Source organism: Branchiostoma floridae, chromosome 9 (genome assembly GCF_000003815.2).
Source record: "Branchiostoma floridae strain S238N-H82 chromosome 9, Bfl_VNyyK, whole genome shotgun sequence".
Classification (NCBI taxonomy): Eukaryota; Metazoa; Chordata; class Leptocardii; order Amphioxiformes; family Branchiostomatidae; genus Branchiostoma; species Branchiostoma floridae.
Genome location: NC_049987.1, coordinates 10,324,498 through 10,345,639, shown reverse-complemented (window position 1 = coordinate 10,345,639; position 21,142 = coordinate 10,324,498). Strand labels below are relative to the sequence as shown.

General features: G+C 41.3%; 1 protein-coding gene across 2 annotated transcripts; it reads left to right on the top strand.

Annotated features, from left to right (window-relative positions):
* The first annotated feature begins 14,158 nt into the window (after window positions 1–14,158).
* Window positions 14,159–18,153, top strand: LOC118423359 (T-box transcription factor T homolog 2). 2 transcript variants are annotated; one of them, XM_035831474.1, is made up of 7 exons: window positions 14,159–14,512; window positions 14,866–15,130; window positions 15,584–15,724; window positions 15,915–15,976; window positions 16,251–16,309; window positions 16,815–16,982; window positions 17,331–18,153. In XM_035831474.1, the coding sequence occupies exons 1-7, from the start codon at window positions 14,328–14,330 to the stop codon at window positions 17,768–17,770; spliced, it is 1,320 nt and encodes a 439-aa protein (XP_035687367.1). In that variant the 5' UTR covers window positions 14,159–14,327; the 3' UTR covers window positions 17,771–18,153. The 2 variants fall into 2 exon arrangements, with proteins under 2 accessions (XP_035687367.1, XP_035687366.1); XM_035831473.1 differs by having other exon boundaries at window positions 14,162–14,512; window positions 15,581–15,724.
* The last annotated feature ends 2,989 nt before the right edge of the window (window positions 18,154–21,142 follow it).

Here is a 21,142-nt window from a genome sequence, read left to right as displayed (position 1 = left end):
GAATAAAATCGTAGTAGCTAGAACCATGGAGGTATATATTTAGCCTCCTTGCTAAAAGTTAGTAGAAGGAGGCGCGATTTCGTTTTCCAACATCTACTCTGAACAAAAGATAACGTTACGCTACCTGAGCAACTTGAAGGAAACTCTCATGATGATATTTGCTGCTGCTAGATATAATGTCATTGACTAAACGTTAGATACAGTGAGAGAGGTGTAAACAATCCATCTGTTTCTGTAAAGGAATTGATGTTTACAATGCTATCCCTTATTTGTAGCTGCATGCAGGTTGATCATCTGGAGAGGGGAGATCGTAACTGTCCTATTGTCCTGTTAAATTTTCTGAGGGCCGAACTTCCCTCCCATCATCTGCTTGGAGATGGAATTTTTTACCCCATCCACAGTAGATACACATGTAACATGTGTGAAGTAGCCCCATCTAGAGACGACTATTCACATTGCAGTAGATCCATTTGCGTTGAGCCTATGACAAAGGACATTGCATTCTTACACCCTTGAACTTCCATGTGTACGAACCATTAACATTATATCATGACGGAAATAGTTGTCGTTTCTTGTCATGCGACGGTGTGGCCCACGCCCTGACAGTGAGGTCAACTTTGTAGGTTTTAGAGAAGGCCTAATGTTTGTGAAGAGGCTGGGTTACTGAGGGTCACACTTTTATGTCTCTCGTTAGGAACCATGACGCGTGTGTCTGGGTATGTCTAACTACACATATGTAGTGTGTTGAATGAAGTAATCTCCAGTGTACGCAAGTAGCCTTCATCAGGAAAATGCAAGAACCCGCATCTACTTGAAGCGATAATCCAATTTTGTCTTTATAAGTTTTAAGCATTATTGTCGGGCTTTTCTGCTGCATTGTTTTCTCAAATAGAATTTTAGAAAATCCTACACTCTTGAAAAGCCTAAAAACATTCGTGAACCTCTGCATGGAGAGTAGAAAGATGACAGCCTTTCCGAACTACGATAGGTTGAAGAACTGTCAAAGAAACTAGACAGTAGGGTGTTCAGGTCCAAAATTATACTTTGTCCTGGGATATTGATTCTTATATCAAATAGTGCCAGTTGTGACAATTTAAATAATTCTTATTTCATCTTTCTATACTGCATGGTTTGTGGAGTTACAAGAATTTCATTTTTTAGAAATCGGGGATTTGGATCACCAAGAATTGACAGTCAGAAAACGTCATTATCTTCCACCCAACATCTCCTTGGAGGATTACCCTGACCCTATGATCAGATAAGAAACCTTGGCGATCATCTGGCTCCAGCCATTCCCGTCTGCGTGATTATGGCGATTAGCGGAGGAGTGTCAGACCCTGCACAGTGCCGTGGGAAATGTAACGCCACTCCGATATGACTTACTGATGTATGCACATCAATTATGACGTCCTTGGTGGATCGATTTGTCCTCACGTGTGATTTTTTTTTCATAAGATGTGTGTATAGATATAAATTATTGTAAATGGCTACAGATATGCAGTTCCTTTTCCTCATGTAGTTGATTGTATTTTATGGTCAGGCACAAGATATTGCTGAATCAAAACATGGAGCTAAGTGCATGGATACTCGATACAAAAATTACTCAAATCATGGAAGTTAGAATAACGAATACATTTTGTTGGCATGGAGTCAACACTTAGTATGGAGTCAATGCTTAGGTCATATTTCCAAACCCGGGCCCGGTTGGATAGCTTTCGGGAATGAAAAGTGCAATAGAAGAGTCTGAGACAACAAAAGGCGTAATAAAATTAGTGATAAATTCTGTGACAGACTATTTTTCGTTTCCACAAACATCCCGGTCAATATTGGGTGGAACAATGAGGATAGATATCTTCTATCCTTCTTAGGTGAAATCACAACATCATCGGTAAGAATGTCTTAAACCACTGACGACCGTTTTGCGAACCCAAATTCGTAACTATATATCTTCTCCTGAACAATAGAGTCCGTGCTTTGTGCGGCTGATCCCCTCCACCGCAGATAAAATAGCAGATACCGGGGTGAGGTGTCTCCCTCCCCGGCCGGGGTCCGCGGCTTTCACGGTGTGAATTCTGCTCAAGAAAACTCCTATTTGTTTTTCCCAAGGACGGACTACCGATCCTAGCAAAGCCGATAAAGACGGGATTTTCCTAAATCCTTCCTAAGGTTTTCGTTCAAGATAGGAGCAAAAAGTACATGTACTGATGTAGAATTTTAACACGAGAAACAGGCTTTTAAAACACGTTTTTGGAGGGCTGTGGCGTACTTGAAACAATTTTACCTACTTCAAAATAGTTGAGAAAGATTTACGACGACTTTTCAAGTTAGATTTGTTTATTTTCTCCTCGTTGTCGGGCACTTGCGAAGTTGTTGTTGCATTGTTCCCGGTAGTAAAAGCGCTAATAATGTCTGGTCGGCTCCTGTTTTTAAACAATTGTTGTGAGTAAACACTGTAATTGGTGGGTCGGCATGACAGGCGCTCGTGAATAGGAAAGAATGTTACAACAAGGAAACTCTCTCGTGGGATGCTAACCTTTTTATTATATGAGCAGCGACAATTTTGGCGATCAAAAACTTTCCCACCGGTTAGCTGTGTACTAGATTTTTTTTTAATTGTAGTTTCGATATGAGGGTTTTGACGGCAAAGACTCTCCAAGCAGAGGTTCGGCTCCGGTTGTTTTTGGTGTTTATAGAGCTTACTATTCGTACCGTTTTCTTTATGTAGAAAGTCTGATAAAAACACATAAACGAATGCCAAAAAACAGCTGGAGCTAAACCTCTGCTTGGAGTGCAGGTTTAGTCCAGTAAATTCTCCTTGAACGGAAAACTAAACCGTGTATACAGAGCAAAACGATAATTCGTTTATATACTTCACTACAAAAAGATCCTCGAAAAAGTCGAATTCTAAAAATGGCGTCCTTTAATGCAGAATTACATAGAGAAAAAAAGATTTGGACAATAAAATGACCTAGTCATGAGGTTCAAGTTGTTCAAACCAACTTGTTCAAACTTAAAAACTTATCATGGTCTACTGGAGTCGACAGATTTTCTTTTGGTCGCATTCCGGGTAAATGATAACAAGTTCGCAACGATCAAAGCCCTTATCCCTCACACCTAATCAGTACACGTAACAACTATTTACATACATGTATGCATCGCGAAACATCGCTGTCGTCTGTCGTCAAAAATCGGAGTACGCCGCGCCGAGAGAAGTTGCACGTGCTTGTGGTAAATTTCTGCCCACATGAAAGGGTGTAAGATTTGAGGCTAACTTAGATGTGAGACTTGTGCCATCAGATCGATGTAAATTTGTCGTTTATCTGCTAAAGTTTGATAGGAAATGTGCACAACCAAAGCGTCTAATTCTCTCTAAATAAACAACATATCACTGTGTCGCCTCAGTCTGAAAATAGTATTTCACAATACTTGTACATTTTCATTCGAATACGATGTTCATACTTAATCTCCAAGCAGAAGTTTGGCTCCGGCTTGTTTTGAGCGTCTTTTAAGTGGCCAAAGGACATTTTATAAAGTGAAACCCTGAAGCTCCTTGATGTGATAAAATAAAAAGATAATAGATGAAAATGCATCTAAGTGTCTTTTAATTTAGAATTAAGTAATTAAGAAGTAATTTCTGTAATTTTAGACATACCTCGCGTTCCTGCCTTTGGTTCAAACGTATGTTATAGTTAGTGATCTTCAAGTTTTACTTTAAAGACCTTCTCTACATCTTGGCACTGGGTGAAAATTTATATGTTTACCTATATGAATATTGCCAATTATTTGAAAGAAATGGCATCTATTTGTGGCGTGTGAGGATATAGAATTTTGTCAGCCAGTCAATCGGCTGCGGCTACGCTAGTGTGACTTTACACACAATCACACGTCCTTGCCACAAAAAAATATCATAGCGTCAAAATCATAATTCGGTATCACTCTATGTGCTACTGGACCAATTGCTTAGAAATAGGACTTTTCTCCGGTTTTCACTTGTCACCTAGTTCAAAGACGTCTGATCGATATTTCGAGGACGTTTATTTTCAATGTATATGTTTTTCGTGCCGTTGGAAATATTATTCTCTTCCTCTCGAAAAAAATTAATGAGTTGACCAACATTATTTTAATTTTCTTATTCGTTTTATTCCAGCTCTTCCTAAGAGTATTGAAAAAAGGTTTTCCTTGTTTTCTATGTTTTCCTAATGTTCTGTGTTTCTCTGTTTCCATTGTTTCTTGGTTTAAAACAATAGCCATAGGATCATCTCCGTGTGTCTGCTGGTCTCGGTCGGTGGGCCCGGGTGCTAATCCGTAAAGTGACGTCGTGCCTTTGATGTTACGTCATCAGACGACAGGTTCACGGCGTCCTGAGACAACATCCCGACAAAACCCCGACCGGCTGTTTATGTATCAGGCTCTCGCACCTGGACGATAAACACTTTATGGTGGGAACATCAGTTGGCTGAGAAAAACTTTTTTCTTCCCCATAATGGCGTAATTGATAGAAAGGCCGACAAATAGTAGCCTCCATCAGGCCTTCCTACGGGGGTACGGAAATAGTAGAATTATTTAGGCAAAAAAATTGGGAAATTGGCCAGGGGAGTCAGTCCACGCTAAGGTTTATGTTTCCCCTCCAGTCAAACCTCTAGTAACAAAAACTCCACTGGCAAATAATTCTCCCTATACGTTTATAACGGCCAGCTTAGTCAGTCTGGTAGAGTCTACAAAAACAGCAAAATTTAGCCAAACAGGGAAAATGCTTTTCCAAGCAATGGTAACCAAAGCGTAACATTTACCTGGACGAGTAGTCTGGGCTAGGGTAATATATTTACCCTACTTTTCTCAGAATACTACTTTGTTCGGTATATACTATAGGGGAGGCTACATTTTTACACACATTCTTTTCCCTTGGTTTACACGAAGGTTGAAAAATAGAATGCAGTCGAATAAAATCCAATTGTAATGTTGCCTAAACTTCTTTATGTGATATCTAAATTCTAATTGTTGCGCATACAGCGTTTGCGAAAGTAGATTAATGACTAGGAAAAAAATAATTTTTTAGTCAGACAGTGATGAAGATTATAATCATTTTTCTGTCTCTAGACGTTGCTATGGTTTCTATTCAGACTGACGAAATGTTATATTATGCTCGTCACACTACTACAATATTTACCTGCCATACCTGTGGCCGGTAATAGTTAGACCAGATTTGTTTATTTTTGCCCCATTGGCGCGCACTTGTGAAGTTGTAGCTGCATTGTTCCGTACAGTAAAGACGCTAATAGCGGCAGACTCTCGGCTCCCCTTCAACAATTGTTGTATAAACACTGTAATAGGTGGGTCGGCATGACAGGCGCTCGCGAAAGGGAAGGAATGTTACAACAGGGAAACTCCCTGGCGGGGATGTTTTCACATGGGAAGAGCCGGGAAACTGTGATTGGTATAAAATCTTAAACGGGAAAGGTTTTTGCGTTTTGTGAACAAGAATAGTAGGGTTGATGTATGAAATACATTTTCGTAAATTCAGACCTCAAAGACAAGGTGCGAGGCATCTACATATTAGCAAGACCGTTATAAGGATACTTAACTTTAACTTATGAAGGAAAGTAAAGACATGTAGGTTATACTAGTAAAGTGATTTGTGTAGAGTCAACCAAGTAGAGTCAACTTCTTCTCGCCTCATTGAAAATTATGTTTCATATACATGTCTATATCAAAGACATTCTACTAATAATATAGGCTATACAGAATGTATTAAGAGTTCAAATTCAATTTAATCTCCACAACTGGATAAAAAACGGGGGGGGGGGGTGCACCAACCACGGAGTGGCTTTTAACACCACTGGTACACTGTATCTTATGCTACCGTGTGATCTGCTTGGAGTATCCATTTCTTTCTCAAAAGGGTACCAAAACGTAATACATTTCAACCCCTATTGTGGATTGCTGCTAGAGAGTAGGTATGTCACAGTTCTGTGTTAACATTGAGGTTGGTGTTACCAAAATCAATCTAACGTCTTTGGTGTTGCCGATCACCTTGTTGTAAGAAATTTGTCAGCTAAAGAAGGTGTCGGGAAGTGTGTCTTCGGCTGGCTGTGGTTTCACACATATTCTCAACTTTTATCGTATGATGTACAAAGTCGTAATCATGTCTTATATTGTGGCTTATTTTACCGCAGTCATGATTCCTAGTCTAAACATGTTCCTGACAAATACGAGTATGTAGTTTTTTTTTATTTTTTTTTTATAATTTTGTATCTATATTGAAGATCTAACAAAGTCCTTAGATTTTACCGAAAACAAAATTGAATTGAGTCAAAGTTGAGAGAACAGGAACTAATAGCCACCTACTACACAGTTAATAAAATTTCATCAAGCAGTGACTACTTTTCCAAGGAGGTTATATTGCTACTTTTCTATTACTAAAATTCTATTAACCCCAACCAAAGTTTGCATTCGTGATCCCAGGTGTTCTTTAAAGTGTTCCTGACAATCTATAACAAAGTTTCAAGTTCCTAAAGAAAACAAAATTGGACTTGGCAATACGACAACAAAAATTTTGCATTTTTCTGTAGCCTGATATTCATAGCGCTGCATTTATCAATTTGGACCACATTTGGTCCAGTTTTGTTTTTCTTGCTACAAAAACATGTCCGACAGATGTGCGCAGGTGCTAATCCGTAAATTAGCGGTGTTCCCTTTGATGTCATTGTCGCGATGACAAGTTCATGATGTCCAGAACAAGAGACAGTTGTTTCTACCGGACTCTCGCACCTCACCGCTAAAGACCTTAGGGTGGGGAGGGGGTAGAGGGGTCGGCTGGTGTTTCTGAAATGCAAAATCTTATACAAATTCATTACAAATCTACTTTTATCTGCCGTATCTTCTCTCGATCTTTCATGTAAGGTTTCCAGGACATTTTGATAACCCCTTCTGTACATGTATAAAACAAAACAAAAGTCTTTGGGAAAAAGCCCTACCCAATTGATCTATACATGTAGTTACTCTTACTACTCTCCAAGCAGAGGTTGGTGGGAAAGATCGTGACCTTTTCCTTTCATAATTTTTTTTTCGTTGGTGGGAAGGCCGGTCGAAAAAAAAACGGTCACCATTTTCCCCACCAACCTCTGCTTGGAGAGTAACTCTTACTACTTCGTACGTAAACGCAGACGTCGAGCGGGGTTTGCCGAGAAGAGGAGTTTGTCGAAGAAGGGACTCGTTAGTCGTTTTCCTAGAAAAGTACTAGTAGATTGCCGTGGTAGAGAGTTTTGCCCCGCCAAACTAGCAATATATAAAAGCTCGAAGTCTGCGAGACTACGTTAACCTCCTTGTGAAATATCAAATCTTACATACTTACTCATAGCTGGCATAGTGCGAAACAAAAAGAATATGAACAACATGATTTGACCCACTTACACTTGCTTACACAGTGAGATGGCCTTGTCGTAATAAATGAGAAAAGCTAGTTGAATAGATTAAATAGCATTCTGATTTCGTTGAAGAAAAGTCAATCTATTTCTTTGAACTTCAAATGGTGTTGTGGTTTCCTTTGTATGTGAGAGGAAACATATAATTTAACTTTTGCCAATGTGATAGAAATTTAGAAAAAAAATACAAACTAAGATAAAATATGGCCACGACATAGCATCAATACAGTTATAACCAAAGTTGAGATATTTTGATTGCAATTTTGTCTATAGATATATATGAATCATAGAAAAATCCCTCGAAAAGACATCATAAGCTTTAGACTGTGGGAGATTTTACAACATTTGTAAGTGTCAACTCTTTTCAGGAATAATTGGCTTCTAATTAACCTTTATAAAAGTTAAATTAGCCTCGGTCGGCTCGCCTTTTCATTTCCCATTTCGATGACAAGTTCACGTCGAGAAAGAACAACAAGCCGCAGCCACCCCCTGCAAAACTAGACTACTAACACACACACGCTAACTGTGCAAAAGGAAAACGCGTGCTACCGACAAGACCACATCGGGACAGTATTGTATAATGCATTACGTCCCGTGTCTACATACATTACTTATGCCCTGTGAGTTCGCGGTAAAAGTTGCACCTGTATGTAGAGTTTTGATGTACAGTGACATTGTTCTAGACATTTTGATAGATTTGACAACTCCAGGAAAAGCGTGTCTTTAATGTTGTGCGAGATCTGTCGACTGATTCGGAAAAGATGTGTAGCTGTTAGTATCAACGAATATCTTAATTTGTGGTGTGTCTCTGAATTTTTGGATTGTATGCTAAGTAGAAAGTTACAACTATATATCTCGTTGGCGTCTAGTCAAAGCCCCAAATTTGCCATTTTTCATAACAACTCTTTGCATTAAAAATACTATACTGGAGAAGTTTCAATTCCCTCAAGTAGCTTTCCTCAACTTCAAGGAATGAAATCTCTTTGCTTCCCCTTTTCAAAATGGGAGAATTACAAAGTCTTCGTAACGTCGGACCATGTTGATTTGATTATATCAAGGAGGTTATATCATATACTAGTATGGATGACATCCTCTAGGAACCCCAAAACTGATGTGACCGTGCGAATAAAAACTTGGTATGGCCATATATGTGAAATCTCCGTGGAAGGTTGAACAAATGACCAAACAATGTGGAATGTCGGGCGATAGATTATTAATTTTTGTTCTTTGTTCTTCTACTTTGACCTTGAAGTTGGCGATGCATTCTATAACATGTTTTACGGAATATATATTTCTTATATCAAGTTGATGAAAGCTCCTTGCTTAAATCTCCGGTCTTTCATGGTTGAAAACTGTTTTTTTGAAACGGTCAAAAACGGATGCGCGCTAGGATGCAATCCATATAATCAAATCAACATGGCTTTACATTAGTCAGATGGGATGAATGCAGATTAATGAAAATCGCCATTTTCACCGTAGTCGGCATTTCTGTTTGTAGTTTGTGGTGATGACAAGTTCATGGAAACCAGACCCAACACCTGAAACCGTCCTCGGTGCAGCTGTGAAACACTGACAGGTCACATCCTAACGCTAAACACTACAGAAGGAAACACCGACAGACGCACTCAGCTCATATTATATTCATATCTTCATCATACATGAAGTTTAAATTTGCAAAATGAGTGAGAGAAATAACGCGTGATTGTAATGTGATTCGGTACCTGTTTGACATTACACCAAACTTTTGAGCATTTCTGTCAGTTTAGGGTAAGACTGTGAAAGTGTGCCAACGTTTAAGTGTGACTATAAAAGTGCATATCACACTCTGTTTTAATTACACTAACAGATAAACTCTATATCCGCCTGCAAAATTTCGCGAAGGCTCGTACTCAATTCAAATTTTACTTTCAGTGATAGTTTTTTCTTGGATTTAGAAATGTGGGTGCAGAATTACACAGCGGAAAAGGTATTCCACTTCTGTCCAAAATTCGATGAAATTGTTGTTCAGGGAGTATTTGCCTATTTCAGATTATTTAATTCGATCCAATATTGCGTTATCAATGATATAATACTAGTATCTCAGAATGTCATAGGGGAATTACATGGTCATTTTGCTCACGATGTCCTACATTAAAAGTCAGATAAGCAGTTTTAAAGCAAACAGGGACAAGTTTGCCATTCAGACGTGCCATCACGTCCAACGTACCAACATATCTGGCATGTACAGAATAGTTGGAAAGTCACAAGACTCCTCCTCACTTTTAAAAATGTCGGACGACCGTCTGACAATTCGGGGCCGCTTCTCTGGAATACTCTAGTTTCTAGCGATGGTGTCGGTGCCAAACTGGTGCGAAGTTGTCCTGAACCCATTGGTGGTCATGTGTGACGTTCTCCCGGCTTCTTCTCTTGAAATCGAGACATTTTCCTGACACCTATGTACTACTATCATCGTCAGATATCCGAGAAAGGTATATAGTGTTGCCTTTGCAGGTGCATGTTACTACAGACAAGTGATCAACAAAGCACGAGCGCGTTTATACGAGTCGACGATGAAGCCATGACATCGTTTAGGAAGCCTGAATTTATTAGATGTGGCACGGAATATTTTGAATTCAAATCAACGAATTTTCTAGTCGGCTGACTAGAGAAAGGCGAAATAAGAGCCTTTTAGATCAAATCCAACGTTGGTGGTTTGACAGCCATCTCCGTTCTCGCGCGTTTTTGCGAAAGCTCAATATTTGGAGGGGAAAGTGACGGTAAAGTGTCGGAGGCGGGAACACTTTCATCCACAAACTTCCTCGAACGACTCAGGGAACGAGTCAACAACGTTTCCATGGAGACGCCATGGCGGACTGACAGGAGTCACGTTCCCATAGCCTGACTGTGTACGTAGGTGCAGGGTCGTATTTTCGTCTCTCGCCTCCGCTCAAATATGATGTTTGACTCGCTATGTCAAGGTTAAAGGTCATTAGCAGTCAGTCTCCCAAATGCTGGGGCAGCAAAAAGACTTTCGTTAGCTCTAGCATTTCAAAAATCCGAACGCCAAGGATATGTTGTCTCTTCCAGACCCAAAAGCGCTGGAAAAGTAGAAACCGGTCAGACTTTTCTAGCAACCTTCTACCGTGGTCTGACAGAAACTAAGGCTCTCGCCGTGTATGATTTGACCAAGGACATTTGTAAATGTGCTCTAGATCTGATCATTACTGTCAAAGATGCAAATAGTGGACCACACATTATATGACATCCCTGGTATTTTCTCCCACTGTTTTAGTACATGATAACATGCTGAGTGGAAATGTCCTATCGCTACTATCCCGGAGGTTTACAAGTCTCTACCAGACTCCGACCTGGCCGAATAGAAATAAGGAATTTTTGGCCATGTTAGGAATATATAAAAGTCTAGTACTAGTAGCAGGAGTCCTAACTGTCCTAGGAGTGAACTGTCTGGCCGGCGGACGGCTGGATAGACTGCAAAGGACTGACTGAAATCCAGGAGCTTTTAAAAGCTCCTTGCTGAAATCTCATGGCAACTTCTTTGTTCAGATTTCTTCTATGTTTTCATCCAGCCATAACGTCCTTGATCCAGCTGACACGTCTGCTTAGAGACTAGAAGTTTACTATCCCCAGCAGTTTGCCTCTCAGCGAGCGGACTTGTTGACGAGCTCCCCGGCAGGTGGTCCGCATGACGGCCGCCTGCACCACGGCCATGTCATCCCCCAAATCAGAAACACATGTCAGCAATAAAACCAAGTACGGGGGACGGGAAAGTGCCAAGTTGCCAGGCCAATCATTAGACCACCGAACAAAAGAAACGGGGTAAGAGTATCTGCCCCTTTTCACACCTCGGTGCTCCGAGCTCCCGCGTAATTTCTTTCATTTCCGTGGGAAATTTGGCAACTCGAAACCAAGATAAACCGAACAGTGATGTAAAATAAGAAGCAGTATCGTTTCTCGTTTTCTTTTCTTTTTTTCTTGGCATCTATAACTTCACCAACGACTTTGTGATTAAAGCACCCATTATCATTGTGAAGATATCTTTTTTAACGTTCAATTCTGTTGTTAAGAAAATAAAGTAGTGAAGAAAATAAACGCATCTGTGCGATGTCTTGCAAGACCATACAATATAAAACTAACATTACATTTATCTATGTTCCAAATTGCCCATTAGACAGACACGTGCTTGGGAAACTCGATCTCTCATCGTTTAGACACACTGGGGAGAGGGGGGGGGGGGGGGGGGTAGCCGGCGGGGTGGAACAACGATTTCGGATTTGTCTCCCCCGTGTCGACCGCAAATATTATCGTGGGAGATATCGGGGTTTCCTGATACAAGTTTTGTGTAAAGCAACCACACACGTTTGTTTCCCTATGCAAAATGGGCGGGAAACAAAATATTGTTTCTCACAACGGAGCATTATCGCCTTGTAACATGCTTTATAGCAACGGTGTGACCGGGAAAATGACATTGAGTTGTGCTATTTGTGTACAAGCAATGAGATTTGACTAGACATCAAAGTACAAGTAGTGGTACATTGTACGGAAAAGTGTTAGTATTTCACAAATTGTCGATTTTCTTCTGACTTGTGCATTTCTATTCTTACCTTTTCCTCTGTCATCTCTTTTTAGCCTATACCGGGGCTTCTTTTATTGTTGAACTTGAAATAGAAAAAAAAGTTCAATAGAGTGCATAACTTGCCAAAGAGGAGATTTGCAATAATAATTTTTCATGGCGACTGATACTTCTGTGGTTTCGACTATACCTGACACCGCTAGCAGGCTGGGAGTTCAGTATGCGACCTAAACAATGTGACATGTTATCTGTGTTTCTCCATGTTTCTACCATTGAAAAAAAAAAACATATTTCTAGCGACCCATGGAATCTGGTAGTACATGAAATCAAGGAGGTTGAAAAGAGGGAGACAGACTTGAGAGCGTGGGTCTGACTCGAGCTCTGTCTGCTGCAAAGTGGGGGTTAAAGATCCGACGATGACATAATTACTCCCAGGAGACCAGGACGTCTGCCCGGTCTCTAAGGAACTAAGCACTTGACTAACGGCATTCAGACATGGGCAAGTTTTCCCACACTTTTTGCGCACAAATGTGCACTCTACGTAAAAACCATAATTTTTGTCCGTAAAGAGTTGGTAAGTAATACATGATGTTGTAAAGTGGAACCTGGACAAATCTTATCAAACTGTAGAACGTTAACCGATACTATCAGGGTTTGGTAATCCGCGGAAAATTGAGGGATGAGCTGCTGATTTTCCGAGACAAATCCTTACAATTAGTTACATCGACCGTGCGTAGAAAAAACACACGAACACTCCAGGACAACCGGTCTTATGTTATTGTAACGGGCTAGCCGGAACTGTGGAAGAACTACAAGAACTAGCACAAGAAATATGTAATGATATACCCAGGACGTACTTGGATATACCAAGGACGTTATATCACGTCCTTGGATATACTGTGTATCAGGCCCAAATATTAGTAACATGAGAAATATTCAAGCAAACTTTCCGCAATATTTTACCTTCGCGGAATTAACTGTAGAATACTAGTACAATACAATGTACTAGCATTCAGCAACACCAGTTTGAATGGGAAAGAGGCAGAAACATCAAAATAAAAATCGACGTATTCTGGCCCCGTAGCAGTTTGTCCATATAAGTAAAAAATAGATGTCTAGAATACGGTACTAGGTATGCATGTAAAAGGTTCAACAACCTAATTACGAGGATAATTGATATTTCTCTTACATCTATAGTAGATATCACACAACTGAGATATACTAACGCCAGAGCGGTAAGCGTGCGGACGGGATTTGAAAAGTGGGAACCGCAAACTTCACAAGAGCGGGACAATTTTACTTCAGCTGATTATCCGGCACTTGACATTTTATTGTTGCTTTGTTGTGCGCAATAAAGACCACAATAGCGACAATATCTCGACTTCCTGAGAACTGTTTGTAAACAAACAAGGAGGCCGGCATGACAGGACCGTGAGAGAGCATCATGTACGTTGGTAGTTTTGTTGGAGATGATTAAAACACACAGCTGTTAAGATTGGAGGCTACTTGTAACGTCAGCAGAAGTGTGGAGACGGGAAAAGCGGCAGGAGAAGTTGTGGTGTCCCTTTGATTTGTCAGGAGGGTGACAAGTGCGAAGTTTCTCACAGCCGGGTCCGATTCACCGCGGGACCGGCTAATGAGAACGGCCAAGTCCAGATGACTGGCACTTTGCCGTCAACTAGCCGCGACAAAGTGACAGGATGACAGGGACATGCATGACAAAGGGTCGTACAACCGACAAAGGGACGGTGATGACAGGGACCTAGAGGGAAAGGGCGCCAAAAATTAAAATTATTCAGCGATCCTCAGACATTCAAATTGATAAAAAATAGATAACTTAACTCATGTATGAAAGTTTAATAGAAGCTGTTACATTTTATTTACACATTGATTTTCTTGATTTTGTGCCTTTATTGTTTTAGCGGCAAGTTTTATCACTATTATAGTATTAGCTACTTTTCGTTGAAATTGTAAAGAAAAGTTACATACGAAGCCAGTCGGAATAATCGGCGACAACCATAGCTGCCAATCAAGACACGCTAATCATCACGTCTCTCGCCGTGGTACCACCAATCAGAGGCGAGGATTTCTGACAAGGGGCGTGGCTTCAGGTCCATGTCACTCTCCGGGACTCCCACGCATAAATCAGCTCCCCACCAAGTACAGTAACAAAGCCTCATCTTCATTCATAGACACCAGCGTTTAAATACCGCCGTGGTCACAGTGTTCCTCAGTCTAGCTCACGACTTCCTCTGTGCAGCACTTCGAACGATCGTCAGACGACTTTTCATTTTCTCGTGACCATTCCCGTGGATACTTCAGCCGTACCGTGCACCATGAAGCAGACACCGGACCAGTTCTCGGTTAGCCACCTCCTGAGCGCCGTGGAGAGCGAGATCTCGGCGGGGTCGGAGAAGGGAGACCCGACCGAGCGGGACCTGAAGGTTACCCTGGGCGAGAAGCCGCTGTGGGAGAAGTTCAAGTCTCTCACCAACGAGATGATCGTCACCAAGAGTGGAAGGTTAGTACAAGCTTCTTCTTTCTACCGTCATATTTCAACGAGTAAAGTAACTTGCTTTCCTCCTGTCTGTCCTATTTCTGTGTAGCGAGCCGGAAGTAAACGAGTCATTTTATTTTATGTCCTGTTGAAATTTCTGCTGAGATTTTCCGGCAAGAAGTACAGGAACTAAATCACTAGTATGTTTGCGTTTATCTCATGCCATGAGATCTACATGCATGGATTGACTTGATTCTCTGAATAGCAAATAAATATCCGTGGTAACAACAAGTTTATCGTTGCGATCGACTACCGTACATGCGGTAACTAGCGAACCGACGGAATCTAACGAAATGTCTTGTATCTATCCCACACAGACGCATGTTCCCCGTGCTGAAGGTGAACGTGTCCGGACTGGACCCTAACGCCATGTACTCCTTCCTGCTGGACTTCACGGCCGCCGACAACCACCGCTGGAAGTACGTGAACGGCGAGTGGGTTCCCGGCGGCAAGCCCGAGCCGTCCGTGCCGAGCTGCGTCTACATCCACCCCGACTCGCCCAACTTCGGCGCGCACTGGATGAAATCACCTGTGTCCTTCAGCAAGGTCAAACTCACCAACAAACTCAACGGTGGTGGACAGGTAAGCCACTAAGATTTTTTTATTCCACCCCAACTTTGTCGCTTCGTAATTAGTTAAATTGTGGGGCCTTTATCTGATGAAAGCTCCGTCGCTAATTTTTTTTTTAGAGACTGTGTCTAGCCTAAAAATCACTCGAAACCCAACTCGATTAGAACTCAAAATCCTATCAGAATCCTACAAAGCTATTGTATCCTAATCAGCGTCAGTTTTTGTTATGACATTTCTTCAACGCCTCTCGCGTGGCACAAGTTAGCGCTCTCGGTTTTCGGTGTCTACTCTGTGTAATTGTGTTAATTTTCTGTGTTCGCCTTCTTGGGGTTGGGTTTCGTTAACACATCCATTAAACGTAATTAAAATCACGTCTACCATTTCCCTAGAAATAGACCAACTTCTGCTGTTTCAGTCAGGAATCTAATAAGTAATATGTTGCCATGTTTGTTCCATCTATAGCAGATAATGCTGAACAGCCTGCACAAGTACGAACCGCGCATCCACATCGTGAAGGTGGGGGGACCTGACAACCAGAGAACCCTCAGTACCCACACATTCGCCGAGACACAGTTCATCGCTGTCACTGCCTACCAGAACGAAGAGGTATGAACTTTAACTACAGTATGAATTGCAACAGATTTGGTGCTTTTCTTTATAGTTTCAGTTTGACTGTAGAAATTTGCTGTAACTGAGAATGCATTTTTTTTATTTTATTCAGAGCCGTTTGGTTGGTACAATTCTTTCTTTCCTCGGTCACAAATATTTACCTGTTATTTCTTTTTTGTCTCAACAGCTGACAGCTTTGAAGATCAAGCACAACCCGTTCGCCAAAGCCTTCCTTGACGCTAAAGAACGGTACGTATGGTTTACATCTGATCCTCATCTTCGCACCATCTAGTAAATACTTTTGTAAGGACGACTTAGGAGATAGGTGTGAAGCATAAAGCCGAGTGGACGACGCTTTGTCTCCGTCTTGTTTTCATTATTAGCCGGTCAATTCGCGCTCTTTTGCCTGGTGTTTGACACCTCGGTGTCTGTGGCCATAAACATGGCGTGGGAAAGAGTTGACTTGTTTGTCTATGTATTATTTGTGACTCAAAGTTTTCTTTATGTTGTTTTCCCAACACAGAAATGACACCAAGAGTGGACATGACGACTTGACTGACCAGCAGCCTCAGTTTTCACAACGTGAGTTTCTATTCAAATTGTTCTGGTGTACATAGTTTTGATCGGTCTACACCTTTTACATTTGGTACATTTTAGCATTTTTTGCTCTCCTATGTAATTATCTCACAAACAATGCCAAGGCAAACAGAACTTGAAAGTTCAAAGACGCGGCATCCGATAAAGGAGTAACCGACACACGTTTCTGACAATCTTCGCTCAAAAACAAATCGCAGTTTTCACACCTCTGGTCCAGGCTTTTTGAATCACAGCTAAACGCGTTTGGTCGGTCATGAATTTGAATCGTTGTCGGTTGACTTCTGAGGAAAACCTGAAAACGTATCGATGTCAAACATGGCATTGTTCAATCACAGCCAAGCTGTGAAAATGATTTCAATAAAAATTACTACCGACGCTACGCGGCGCCTGTGTTAAAATGGTGCCAGGTGACAAGAAAAAAAGTTTTGATATATGTTTTTTTTTTACTTTTGTTGGGTTGTTCTAACGTAAGATCTCCTTGTACCCACAGTCGGAGGCTGGTTCCTGCCCGGTACAGGCCCCATCTGCCCGCCGCCCAACCCTCACCAGTTCGCCCCGTCCCTCGGCCTGCCCAGCCACGGCTGTGACAGATACAGCACTCTGAGGAACCACCGCTCGGCGCCCTACCCGCACCCGTACCAGAGAAGCTCACCTCCAAGTAAGTAGATTGCCATTTTGCTTTCTCAGATTCTGTTAGAATTCATCTCTACAAGGTCCACACGTGCACATTACGCATATGGTGGCTATTGTTAAGCTGTAGCTTTGTTAGTGTAATCCACTTCTTTGCAAATTGGACACTGTAGTCGTTCTTTGTTGGATGCAGCTAGCTTATCTTGTAAATAGGTGTTCTGTTTTGTGTTTGAATGGAACGCTCGAGTATTGAGAAATGTATACCCAATTTGCGCTACAGGACTTCCAAACCTTTTTTCTACTTGTTTATATGATATGTTGTATTTCAAAGATGAAAGATTGTAACCGAGATTTTTCTTGTTGTTTTCCCCTTCAGCTAACTACGGACACGACACGGCGGCCAGCCTTCCCATGATGCCGACGCACGATAACTGGTCGGGCCTGCCGGTCTCCACCCACAACATGCTGTCCATGTCAGCCATGCCTCACACCACCACATCCACGCACGCGCAGTACCCCAACCTCTGGTCCGTCTCTAACAACAACCTGACGCCCACCACGCATGCGCAGACGCACATGTCCGGCACCATGGGCACGGGGCTGCCGCACCAGTTCCTGAGGACCACCGCGCCTGCGCCCTACCATTCCATCCCCACCTGCACGGTACCGACCACGGCGTCCAGCTCTCCGGTGTACCACGACTCGCACGAGGTGTCTTCCACGGACAGCGGGTACGGGCACTCCACTACCCCACCCGCCCCGCAGACAAGGATAACCTCAAACAACTGGAGCCCCATGACCATGCCGTCCATGTAAAACATTTCTCATTGTAATGTAAGGACAATCGGTGACCAAAGAAAGACTCCAGATGTACTAAAATGTACCCGAAACCATGCCGTTAAACTTGCCAAACTAGAACGTACCAAAGGATTTTATATTTATTGTACATTCAGTTCTAAGTTAAAGCGCCATACACTCGTAATAACGTTTCCTAATCATTGAATTAATTGTCACTTTTACCAAGCGTCATTCCGATGAAATCATGTCACTTCAACGAAGGAAAAGTTCGTCCATTGTACATAATGTAAAGTTCAAGGAAAAGACTCAGACATATGTGTTGATATTTATATAGATAAACGTTTATTTTTGTGTGGTAGAATCGTAGTTGATGTAAATAAAAGAAGTTGTTTGCAAGAATACATGGTATTTGTTTCCTTTTCTGCTTTTTATGAAGTAATTTAGAGCTAACTAGACAAAGAATGAATCAAGGACACCACTTAGCTGACTGATTTAGCAGAAGCACTTACTAAATGCGATTTGATGATAATCTATGATCCAAATAGATGAATCAATCATTCTTAATATTCTACAATAAAGTGAGCATTTAGAACGAAACAAAAAAAAACATCTTTAAAGCATCCAGGTGGTAAGATAGCAATTATTTGGCAGTTTCCAAAACCATATCCAGTTGCTGGAGTAATTGCAGTTATCTTACTTAAGACCTCAAGTGTAACAAAAAGATTTATTTGACCGCTCCTTGTCATATATAAAAAAAATGTAACTAGTAGGGTGAATTGGAAAGTAACATTCTGGTCTTATTCAAGTTATTGTAATTGACTTCTAGACAACGAAAAGTAGTCAACTGCAGCCCCCCTCCCCACTGAATGATACACACAGTAACTCTGTAAACATCTACGATTTTTTTAATAAACTAAATGCACATCTAGTTCTCAATTAGCTTTTATTTCAGTATATTGCAGTCCCCTTTCTTTGTTATTTTAAGAGACCCTGTGCGTATCCCCGTGGGGTCACAAACTACAAGCTCGGGGCAGAATAGGTAGAACAATAACACAGACACGGGGACACGACTGAACAATAGGACAGCCTCATTCGCACCTTGTAGCGACCCTTTCACAGGGTAAAGAGTACATGGGTCCTTTGTTAGGCACGCTCCGCGAGGACTTGTGAAGTTGTGCCGGCACATGTCAAATTCAACGATTTTCGGCGCCCTTCAAAGGGAAAATTTGCAACGTGAAGGGCCAAATGCGAGCCCGAACAGATGTCAGGGTTCAACCGTGAACTTTTGACCGGGGACAGGACTGGCTTTTCGGCTCCGGGAGGTCTTACAGTGTTGCGGACATATTCTGGACATATGTTCAACAACCTCTCGGTACCAGATAATTTTTGTAAAGGTTCCTGCATTGTATACAGCTTGAATTTTATGATAATATCTTGTAGAATATAAGGATAAAGTGAGTCATGATCAAGTGCATTTCGTTAAAGTACTGTGGAAAATTCATATTCCTAATGAAACTCGACAAAAATTCGACAAAACTTCAATTGAAAAGATTCTGTGATTCAAATTCTAACGTATCTAAAAAGTGGGAAGTTGAATTGATTATTTAATGTTAGCTGGTATAAGTTGTATGCTAGCCAACTTTTAACATGCCTGTGTGCTTGGTCTTCATTCACTTATTCTTACTCACTCACTCACTCGCTCACTCACTCACTATATATGTAATTTTTTATCATAACAACCGACAACAACACAGTACTTCAACTAGTCTATATATTGCTCATATGAAAACCTAGACAGTGTGTGCATTTTGCCTGACTCTAAAACTAACAACTGTGAATAGTGAATACTGCGATGCTTGCGCTTAGAATCTGACAGAATGTCAACTTTGTAAGAAATGTCCGTGTAAAACGTTACTGTCGTCACCGTGAAAGCCGTGAACATAACAGTACATTGAAAAAAAATCAGGAATTACAGTACGAAAAAAAAAAATCTGTGTCGCGTGCCTCAGTTGAACTGCTTTGTCTTTCCCCTTTTGTCTAGTGACATTGTCGTCTCGACGCTACACTTGAGACAAAGGCAAGAACATCTCAGGCTGTCGTGAACAATTAGCAGACAAACTGACACGGCCATGAGATCGTACTTCGGCTGTTTGTAATTTAGAAACACCACGAGAACAGGAAACAAGATTGTTTTAAACAGCTGAGTGCAAAACGAAATAAGAAGTCTATGGTAAACGACCAAAAAAATTATGTATTCAGATTCAGACTCATATTCTTGAAGCGTAGCGATTTGCTTTTGTTTTTGGCTCCTGAAAAGACTTTTATTTTAAAATCACTGAATGCTATTATTGATTTCATACATTCTCAACAAAAGTGCAAATTGTCGAATCGTAGTTCTCACTAGAGATTTAAGAACAGAATCAGAAACCCAAACTCTTTTATTGTTTTCCTTACTTTGGGTTGTTTTCTGGCGACTTGTTTTTGACGCGTCCTGGCCATGAGACTTGACAAGATAAATGGCTGTATTTACCGTAGAAAGGCGAAGCTCTACTGAGTCAACGTTTGCCCAAGGTTCTCAGTGGGATGGCACCCCAAAATCTCCAACTATCTTCAAACAGTCGTTAATTAGGTTGATGTGGCGTGAGCGAGGAAAAGTCAACCTCGCCGTGCCAAAGACACAACACGTTTTCAGATCGGCATTCGGGTCGGGTTTCCTCGCACCCACTCGGCCCCTCCTCTTCCCTGGTACTCCCTTCACGAGACCTGCTCAGACTTGTCTCCCTACATTGCTACACCTTGTTTTGCAGAGGAGTAATATGGACTTTATCTGACTCACAACCATTGCACATATCACGCCTCACGTATTGGGTATACATGAAACTAGTCAGAAACTCTAGAAATAACTGAATAAGAATATGCATAGCATTCTCTTTTGAAGAAGAAAGTATTAGTAATTCAAAGATCAAAATTACGTCCAGCATACAACTTTGTAATGTATAGATTTAGAGTTTAAATCTAGAATGCCTCTAAATATACAATAGTGCTATCATGTATGACATGTCTACAACAATGCAATTGAGTAAAGCTGAAATTTTTAAACATATAAACTTAATGTTAACTTTTTAACTAGTCGTATATCTGCTAAGACGAATATACACAAGGAAGCAAGACACCATAATATCAAACAATCATATCATTTCATTTGAAGAAATCCCATTCCTCAGAAATATTGAAATGTCGCTGCTATTTTGAAACCCATGTCGCAGGCTTGTGCCCGACACGCTATCGTCCCTCCGCCAAGTTAGCCGTAAGTTGGTGAGAACTTGTCAGGAAACCATTGGTGATGACGTGCGACGTTTTCCCGTCTTATTCGCCACGACTCGAGAAATG